Source organism: Salvia splendens, chromosome 9, assembly GCF_004379255.2.
Source record: "Salvia splendens isolate huo1 chromosome 9, SspV2, whole genome shotgun sequence".
Taxonomy (NCBI): Eukaryota; Viridiplantae; Streptophyta; class Magnoliopsida; order Lamiales; family Lamiaceae; genus Salvia; species Salvia splendens.
The window spans coordinates 28,500,719-28,511,700 of record NC_056040.1 but is presented as its reverse complement, the minus strand read 5'-3'; the positions used below and the strand labels follow the sequence as shown (position 1 = coordinate 28,511,700).

At 35.5% G+C, this 10,982-nt stretch overlaps 1 protein-coding gene across 1 annotated transcript; it reads right to left on the bottom strand.

The window, feature by feature from the left end:
- Nucleotides 1-8,623: 8,623 nt before the first annotated feature.
- Nucleotides 8,624-9,408, bottom strand: LOC121747223. Its single transcript, XM_042141227.1, has one exon. It carries the CDS (start codon nt 9,293-9,295, stop codon nt 8,741-8,743), a length of 555 nt encoding a protein of 184 aa, XP_041997161.1. The 5' UTR covers nt 9,296-9,408; the 3' UTR covers nt 8,624-8,740.
- Between the last annotated feature and the right edge of the window lie 1,574 nt (nt 9,409-10,982).

The following is a 10,982-nucleotide window of genomic DNA, read 5'->3' as shown; positions in this document are numbered from 1 at the left end:
ACTCTCATGCATTTTGAGGTCTCTAAGTGCCGACTCCCCATTCCTTCAAATGATAGCGCACGTTTTTGTATTGAGTCAAGAATCCTTCACAATTTGCGTAGCCATTATCGCATTGGTAGTAAGACCCTAAAAACCACAGATTTGGGAATGGGGGATGGGGGGATTTAGCTTATAAGCTGGTGGATAAATATACAACTAGTTTGAAAAGGAATCAGTTATTAAAGACTAGTTTAGTTTAACCTTTTGGCACTCGCAAACCCCCTTCTCTAGTCACGGCGTCCCTAAGCACTCAAGAGTCGCCAACAGAGCCCTTCCAACTGGGTAAAAAATATAAGAAAGTTATGTTGCGGTCACAAACTGCTATTAATCACCCCTACCAAATATATCAGGATTATTGGGTTACAAAAAACCCGCACCATTTGATAAGTCAAAGTAGTGCATAATCAATACCGTATGCTCAATGCTAACATATATTGATTAAGAAATAAATATTTATCAAGACCTCATCTTTCAGTAGATAGCATAAAGACATGTCTTGCTGTTAGACCCGTTCAGCGCTATAATACACCAATGCCATCTTATTTCAGTAAGACTTAGAAATATGCGTACTGACATTGCAACCTTTCACGATAGGTAGTTAGTCTAAGTCTATCTAGATTGTGAAATTCTTCTTTTTCTTTGTTCAGAACTGACCGTGTTACCTTAAAGTGGACGTCACCCACAACCGGTCTACTAAAACAAAGACTTAGACTTTGTTAAGTTTCTTATACATTTAAATATGTAATATAACAACCTCGAAAGGTGATTTCTAGTATACAAACTCTAACAGAGTTCTGTGCGCAGAATCGCTCCCGGGCAGATAACTCGGCGGCTGATAGAATACTCCGGCGTCATATTAGGATCGACGGAGGGAATTTTGGGTGTCTCTGTGCGGGTTCTTTTGTCGGGCAGCGAACCATAATTAGAGTTGGAAAACACACGTTTTTCATGGGGAAAAATATTTCAATAATTCATTGATTGATTAACTGATAACAATCTCTCGTATTTATAATACTAGAATACTACTACCCTAACTTATCGAACAATAAACAAATATCTAACATATATGAGAAAGATACGGTGAATTAAAAGTTAACTAAATAATTGGGAGATCCTATGATTTTGGATCGTATGATTCGTATCAACGAGCCAGTAATGAATGTGCACCAATACTCTTTGTCTACAAAATAATGTCCACATTTTTTTCCATCTTTGGTAAGTGAACCCCACTTTCCATTAAATGCATTACACTCAAATTTTATCTCTCTTTCCGTTCACAGTTATCTAAAATGTAGAAATGAGTTAGTGAAAAGTGAATCTCACTTTTATATATTGATTTTATAATAAAATGTGAGTCTAATGAGTTAGGTGAATGATGAGTTCCCTCACCTAAAATGGAGAAATACAATTGAGACTTTAAATTGTGGACATCCCAAAATAGCAAAATGAGACACTTTTTCACGGATGAGGTGAGTATAATTAATCTGTTTGAAGCTACTTGCTTTTGATTGACGACCTTAAGCTAAGTAATTAACTTTCATCGGTCAATAAGAATAATTGTGTGACTCGTCCTAGTAACTATGTAGTCGTGTTTTGGATATGAAAAATATAAATATTTGATTCAGCATGAATTTTAATGTATAATCAACTCCCTCCGTCTATAAAAATATAAATATTTGATTCAACACGGATTTTAATGTATAATCGATAGTCTATAAATCTATAAAGCCAGTGTTTGGCTATCCCATACTACTAAAATTTCTTCCAATCATATGTTATAATATTAAAAACAATCCTGAAACAAAGCGTACACACTACGGAACGTATATGTAGTTTATTCATTGTGTGAGAATTGCATTCTCTACTGCCAACATGAATAAAAAAAGGTGAGCTATGGGCCTAATAGTTAACTTTCTGACACAAGCTGTTACAAATTATATTGGCCCAGTAGTTAAAACGCCGAATTTATTGCTTCAACTATTAATCAAATGGTAAACATATTTATTCTATGGAGTAATAAATAAACATTTGTGTAATAAAGTAATCTAAAAATTCTAATTTAGATTACTTTAACATTTGAGAATGTCATGAGACAAGATAAACTATAAATTACTCCATTAAATAAAATAACATTGTCGATTAAATAATACGCATAAAAAACGTAAAAGTGTTACTGATGTAAAAAATGCTTTTCGACGATGCAAATAAATTAATCAATTTGCTAAAAAAAATTGAGTTTATTTTCAGTTTATAGGCAACATTTACTATTTACAATATTTTATCTTTGAATATCATTGCATAGTTTAGGATATTGTATTTGTTTAAAATATGAAGGACACATTGTTAAAAAAATTATATACTATAAATCAACAATTTTTAAGCTGGCTATTTTCGACACAAAGATTGATGGAATTTTTGTAGTCATTGTTTTGAGGGTATATTACTACTACTAAAACTTGAAACAAAGTAGTCCATAGATTGGAGGTCGAGTGATACGATGATTATTATTATTATTATTATTATTATTATTATTATTATTATTATTATTATTATTATTATTATTATTATTATTATTATTTAGTTAGTTAATTATGGATTTGCATATCTTTTTCATATCTTTTGTCTTGTTCATTAAGTTAGTATCCACTATTATAAATAGTGGACATTATTCTTTAGTTCAATCATTCACGAAATATCAATTATCCTTTTATTTTACTTTCTCCTACCTTCTTTCCTTTCAAACGTGCAAAACGCACAAAACCCTAATTTTGACGCCGGATTGATGGACGGGAAAAAGCTCCCTTGACGTTCGACGCAAAATCAACGAGTTAAGGAACTAAAGAGAAGGAGGAAGAGGCATTGTTAGACGATGTAGAGAATGACGATTCCACTGATGAAATGAAGAAGGTCATCGCCTCACTCAATGTTGTTCAAGTGCCATCTAAAAATGTTGTTGGAAATTGTTGGGCAAGAAAGGATATGGTGCTTACACCGATTTGCCGGTACTTGCTTGTGTCTATGTGGATTTGAATGTCGGTGATGTTCCAAGAGTGTGAATGATAAATTCCAAAAAGGTGTGTAAATGCAGGTCAGCTTCTGAAAAAGGCCCTATGCTTCTGAAATTTGTACAGTACATACTTATATATACATAGTTATAGTTATATATAGGGTGATATTAAACAACCACACTATGATTAACCACACAAGATCATATTAGTAAATTTAGGTATTAATTGTATATTAAATCATTAATTGCATATAGTGGAGAAATTAAAATGACTTTATTAGCCCTCTGCCTCATTTTCGCTTTTTTCAAAATTTCCCTCTTTTCTTAGTTTTCAAAATTTAAATTAAAGTTATACATTAATTACATTTTTATAGTTTCAATAACCGAAATTTAATGCAAAAATCTTTTAATAGTATTAACTTCAAATTTAACTAAAAAATCTCTATTACACTAGCTACAGAGCAACTTATTTGTTTTTAAATTTTTATAATCTTCTCTCATTGACATATTTCCTAATTGTTTTTTAATTATATATATATATATATATATATATATATATGGATGTATTCATTTCCTTTTCCTATATTTCCTCCTTTTTCCTTCTTAATATCAGCCATTAGATTAGAGAAATGGACGGTCAAGATCAACATTGGGTAATTAATCCCGTGTTGCATTATTTGTCCTATTTTGTGCATTATGAGGGTACAATAGTAATCTAATAATGGCTGGAAACCGATACGAATAATGCACCACATGGTCACGAGTAATGCATATAATTGCCTATATAATGCACAATATGTGAACTGCAATGCATACGAACAAGATGTGTTGTGTTATGATGTTTGACACACGTTTCTTGTTTCCCCTAAGGGTTTAATAAGCTTAGGGGCTAGGGTATAGTACGTAGACATGTATGTAATCTTCACATGGTAACGAGTAATGGATATATTTGACTATATAATGCACAATTTGTGAACTGCAATGCATACGAACAAGATGTGCTGTGTTATAATGTTTGACACACGTTTCTTGTTTCCCCTAAGGGTTTAATAAGCTTAGGGGCTAGGGTATAGTACGTACGCATTAATAACAAATTATAAAACGATACGAATAATTCACCAAATTGTCACGAGTAATGGATGTTATTAACTATATAATGCACAATATGTGAACTGCAATGCATACGAATAAGATGTACCATGTTATGATGTTTGACACACGTTTCTTGTTTCCCCTAAGGGTTTAATAAACTTAGGGGCTAGGGTATAGTACGTAGACATTACTAAATGCACGTATGTAATATTCAATCCGTTGATTAACCCATATACACAATACCTCTAATAATGCATAATATACTGAGATAATGACAATTAACAGCTACATAATGCACTACCTAAACCAAATAATGCACATACGTATATTCCAATAACAACAATTTGTTAGTAATGTCTACGTACTATACCCTAGCCCCTAAGCATATTAAACCCTTAGTGGAAACAAGAAACGTGTGTCAAACATCATAACATGGTACATCTTATTCGTATGCATTGCAGTTCACATATTGTGCATTATATAGTTAATAACATCCATTACTCGTGACAATTTGGTGAGTTATTCGTATCGTTTTATAATTTGTTATTAATGCGTACGTACTATACCCTAGCCTCTAAGCTTATTAAACCCTTAGGGGAAACAAGAAACGTGTGTCAAACATCATAACACAGCACATCTTGTTCGTATGCATTGCAGTTCACAAATTGTGCATTATATAGTCAATTATATCCATTACTCGTTACCATGTGAAGATTACATACGTGTCTACGTACTATACCCTAGCCCCTAAGCTTATTAAACCCTTAGGGGAAACAAGAAACGTGTGTCCAAACATCATAACATGGTACATCTTATTCGTATGCATTGCAGTTCACATATTGTGCATTATATAGTCAATTATATGCATTACTCGTGACCATGTGGTGCATTATTCGCAGATACCAAAATGTGGCAGTTACTTTTCCGTCAAATGTCAATAATAACCCTGTAATGCATACAACCACCTTCTATAATGCAACACGGAACCAGTTTTATAGAATCAATCTGATCCGTTGATGCCTTAGATCTAACGCGTAATATTAAGAAGGAAAAAGGATCTAAGATGTGAAAAGGAGAATAACGCTCCCCTATATATATATATATATATAGGGATGTATTCATTTCCTTTTTGTATCTTTTGTTCTATTGTTCTTTTTAATCTCAACCCCACGATTTTGTCATCTGACGGTTAGATTGATGCCACGTGTCATTTAATAATGCAGATTTTCAGTTGAATAATGCACACCGACTAATAATGCACCATTATAGTATAATAATGCAGATTTTCAGTTGAATAATGCACACTGACTAATAATGCAAATTTTTCGTCAAATAATGCAGATCATTGGACTGAAAAGCTGCGAAGGACCTTAACACACCTATATATAGAGAGAGAGAGGTGTGATCAAATACAAACTCATATATTTGGTACAAACTACAAACTACAAACTGTAATCCTAAACAATCTTTAATCCCAATCAACGGCTGGCATAATGACTCAAATGTCAATGTCAACGAGCATTACAAATTCCGTCACCGGGGGCTTATGTGGAATTTGTAGCATTAAGCGGTTACTACTCCCCTCATTGTACTCCAACCTCTCCATAACTGATGTGATTCCTCAAATTGTGACCGACGACAAACATCAGTTCCTAATTTATCTCCATTATACCAAACTACAATGAGTTTCATATTTGGAATGCTCTTTGACGTCGGCCGAACCATCTCTTTCTCATTCAACCATAAAGTTCTTCCATGCGCACAGTTAATCTCATAAATCTACATTCAAGGTATCATCTTGGCCAATCCTGACACTGATCATCGACATTCAAGGTACCATATTGGCAACGTTTGTGTTGAAGTTGATCGAATAAATCTTCTTAGGCGTTAATTTACGAAGTATATTGGGCCGCCGTTGAAATGGAGATGTTTGACGAAGCTCAAGGTATTTTTCATGCTAATTTGAACTAGAGGTGTTGCAAATTATTGAAAGCAATGACGATTATGCTTGACTGAAGAAGACATAGTACGTAGAGTAGATTATGCATAGGTATTAGGTTATATTGCGAAATGTTGTAGGTTTGATACTCGAAGATTTTTTTTATGCTTGTTCTGATACTCTATACAGAATCTGTCAGCAATGTGTTTTATTTGATATAATGTGCGATGATATTCTGCCAATTTGGCCGTTGACATGCAGTGTTGACATTCTTCGATGACGTTTCTCTATTGTGTGTACAACTGCAGTTATTCCAGATTGCAGACCCGAGCTTAAACCGTTCGTTGGTCAGGTGTTTGAAACATTAGAGGAAGGAATTTCCTTTTATGAAGCATATGCCAACGACTGTAGGTTTGATACTCGAAGATTTGGACACTAGTACGCAAATGGTGTCAAAACATGGCAGACCATTGTGTGCAGCAGACAAGGTGAAAAGGGGGATGTCGATAAAACTGTATACAATCGTTTTGCTAGATATGAAATGTTTCATTTAGAGTGGGTTGATAGAAGTACATTTCTCTTTATCTATTTTTTTATTTTTTAATCTACTTACCTTAAAATTTATCTCTATTATTTGAAAATGTTATATCTCGTGCATCGCACGGGTGATAATACTAGTTGGTAAAGTAAGAGAGATAGATAAAAGATGATGTAAGTAAAATTAGTGGAAAGTGAGTTCCACATCGTTAGTAGTGTAGTGTAATGGTATAAGTAGGGCTGACAATTTTCGACACGACATGATAATCTGACACGAATCCGCACGAAATTATTGGGTTGGGGTCAAGTCTTATTGGATCTGTGTCCTTATCGGGTTGACCCATTAAGAACCCGATAATTTTGGGTTGGGTTCGGGTCGGATGCGGGTTGGATACGGATAACCCATTAAGAAATAATATTATTATTTTTATTATTATTTAAAAATATATATATATTACTTTAATTTTTTAATTTCTTATAAATTAGGTTTAAATAGTGTAAACGAATTTTAATTGCGTAAATTAGGTTAAAAATTAAGGTTTAATCGTGTAATATTAGGTTTTAATCGTGTAATATCAGGTTCAGATTGTTATCGTGTCGTGTCAACCCATATTATATCGTGTCGATAACGGGTTCGTGTCGGGTGCGGGTCGTGTTCGGATTTGAAGGTAGCAGGTCGGGTTCGTGTTCGGATTTACAGTTTCCTTAACAGGTCGGGTTCAGGTTATGCCTTATTGGGTTGGGTCATTATCAGGTTGACCTGATAACGACCCAATCTGCACGATTTGCCAGCCCTAGGTATAAGTTTTAAATAAAATTATATATATAGGGATAATGTGTTATTTAAATATTTCAAAATTAGAAAGCTCATACTTTTCAGAAACAGACTAATAAAGAAATAGCTCATACTTTTTAAGGAAGGAGTAAGTATAATCGACTATAGAATAAATATTAGTGTAAAGGCCAAAACTAGTCCTGAACATATGTCAATTTTACGATTTTGGTCCTAGACATTACCTTTTGAATTTTTGGATCTCAAACATTTCAACTCGGATCACATTCGGTCCAAAGTTAACTTTTCCGTCAAATTTTAATCCCGACTTTGACCAAACTAAACTGTTAAATATGATTACTAACTCCCTAATTATATCCTTAATTATTTTAATAAGTTATGATTTAAAATACAAAAAAAATATTAAAAAAGAAAATGAGAAATTCAAAACAACAACATCAATCATTGAGGGAAATTTCCACCATCACTCCGCCGCATTTCCACCATCGGAGAATTTTTCCGTCCCAGGGGAATTTCTCGAATTTGGATGTCAATCGGCGGTCATGCAACAACAACAACAACAACAACAGGAAGACGTCTCTCTAATCCGACAAGAGAAAATCTAACGAAACAAAAGGATCGACCTGCGGCAGAAGGAAGGCGCGGGGTGAGGATTCTGCGGAGGGGCCAATCGCTGAGCTGCATAGCTGCCACATTGAACAGCGGTGATGCGAGATCTATTTCTCCACCGGCCGCAGATGATATGACGGTGGGACGGATGAGGCCGGAAAGGATGCCGCTGCCACTTCTCGACGTTTATGCCGGATCTGCGTTTTTCAACTCGCAGTGTGAGGTTGTTTTGAATTTCTCATTTTCTTTTTAATATTATTTATTTTGTATTTTAAATGATAACTTATTAAAATAATTAAGGATACAATTAGGGAGTTAGTAATCATATTTAACAGCTTAATTTGGTCAAAATCGGGATAAAAAACGTTGACCGTTAAAATTTGACGGAAAAGTTAACTTTACGCCGATTGTGATCCGAGTTGAAATGTTTGAGATCCAAAAAATCAAAAAATAATGTCTAAGACCAAAATCGTAAAATGGACATATGTTCAGAATCAGTTTTGGTCTTTACTCTAAATATTATGTTGATCCGGAGTATCATTTTTGGCAACATAAATTTTGTCTAGCAAGACTATCTATCCTAACACCTAAATTAAACAAATAAAAATACACAAATCTCCATTAATCAATGAACATTAATCGAAACCTAATTATTTATGAACTAAATTAAACATAAAAATAAATAAATAAATAAATAAACAATGAAATAGTAAGAAAGAAACAATCAGACATCAGACTCCTTCCATTTGCCATACTTATTGATCATCTTCTCATCAAAATCCCTGTTTTTCATCTCACTCGTTGCCACCGGCTCCTCAGCGATCTTCCCCTCCGCGTTCACACTGCAGCTGTGCACGACGCAGCTCAGCAACAGAATCCCCAATTGCATCACAATCATCGCCATCAGAATCCCGCACTCCAGCCTCACTAGCAGCTTCGCCTCCCTCGGATCCCTTGGGGACCTCAGCATCTCCAGGCTCGGCTTCTCCTTGGTGAACAGGGCCAGCATCCCCAGCAGCTGCCCCGCCGACGACGCCAGCAGGAGCGAGGCGTGCGTGATGAAGCAGATATGCGTGAGGTGCGAGTAGAATCCGACGAACGACGACAGCAGCGACACGGAGGAGATCATCAGGAACGCCCACCCGAGGGAGGTCGGCGGCATTCGAAGGGCGAGCGTAGGCGCTATGGAGGTCGCCGAGAGGATAAAAAGGATGAAATTGAAGAAGGAGAGGAGGAGAAGGAGGAATGAGCACGAGCGTCTCGATGAAGAAGAAGCCATTGCAATGCTCTGTTTGTAATTCTGTGTGTGTGTGTGTTTGATTTGAGAGAGAGATGATTTGATATGAATTTGGGCAAAATCATGATCGAGTATATGTAGAGAGGGTGGCTTCAATTTAGGCCGTTTGAAATAGTAGGATTTTGATATTGCAACGGCTACATATAAGTAATCATTTAAGAGTGTGGGCTTGCCTCATTTATGCCTGTTGCACTGTTAATGGGCCACCAAATGCTTTCTTTTTTGTTCACAAATTTATAATTACGACTATAATACTCCCTTTCATTATTTTCAATTTCATATTCATCATCTTTAATCTATTATTAAAGCTCAAAATTGGTCCTAAACATATAGTCAGAATACGAATTTGGTCCAAAACATTCACTTTTTGAAAATCGGGTCCAAAACATTTGAAATCATTATTGAAGTGGTCCTAAACATTTGAAATCGTTGTCGAAGTGGTCATTTTCCGTCAAAAACTAACGGTCAACGCCTAATTAATGATTTTTTAACTTAATTAATATACTAATGCATAATTAATTAAACAAAATTAAACATAAAATTAATAAAATGCTAAGAATTTTCAAAATCGACTATTTCTCTCTCTTCTTCCTTCTCTTCCATCTCTCTTTCATTCTTCCTAAATCGGAATCTCTCTCTTCTTCTCTCCGGCGCTCAACGTCATCGCGTGTTTCTCTCTCTGCTCGCTCCTCCACAAATTGTTGTCATCGTGTGTTTCTCTGCATTGCTGCTGTCAGAGATCAAAACTGTCGTCGTCCACCGTTGTTGTTGCCAGCAACCCCCATTCCTTTCGGTCCTCCTCGTCTCTCTCTCAATTTTCTTTCTCAGCGGTCCGACGTTGTTATCTCCGCCGACGAGGTCGTTGTTACCGGACGATGGTTTCGCTTCTGCCGCCTCTGCCTGCTCGTTGTCAGTCGAGCAGTGTTGCTGCTCCATGACCTCATCGCCGCTGCTCTTGCCTCGGTCCAACCATTGTCATCCTCTCTCCGTCTCCTGGCTCAACCTCAATGCCTTCTCTTCTCTCCCTCATTCTTAATCAATCTTACTCAAATTCATATATTTCTCTAATTAATTTCTGAAACCTTAACTGTCCGACGCTGCTTAACAATTCAATTTCTCTCCCCGTTAAATTTCAGTCGTGGTGCTGCCTTACTTGTAGAGATGTTTGTGGATGATTTTGGCGAGTTGAGGAAATGGAATTTGTGAGAGGTTTTGACTTTTCTCCAAATCCAGATCCATTTAAATTTTTGGCCTTGGAAGTAGTCGGTGATCTCCTCGCCACGTTCCATAGTGATATTCATGTGTTTCTCCTTTTCGGGGATTGTTGATCTTGAGGCGGCGGGTGCTGGGGCTGATTTGGGGGCCGAAATAGGCGGTAGCAGCGTAGATTTCTGGAGTAGAGGACTTTATTTTGTTTTTTTTAAATATATTTTATTTTATTAAATTATTATCCATCATTATACTAATTAAGTCAAAAAATCGTTAATTGGGTGTTGACCGTCAGAAATTAACGGTTCCATCAATTTAGGATCACTTCGTTAACGATTTCAAATGTTTTGGACCCGATTTTCAAAAGTGAATATTTTGGACCAAATTCATATTCTGACTATATGTTTAGGATCAATTTTGACATTTACTCTAACAAATAATTATTCATGTTTGCTAATAA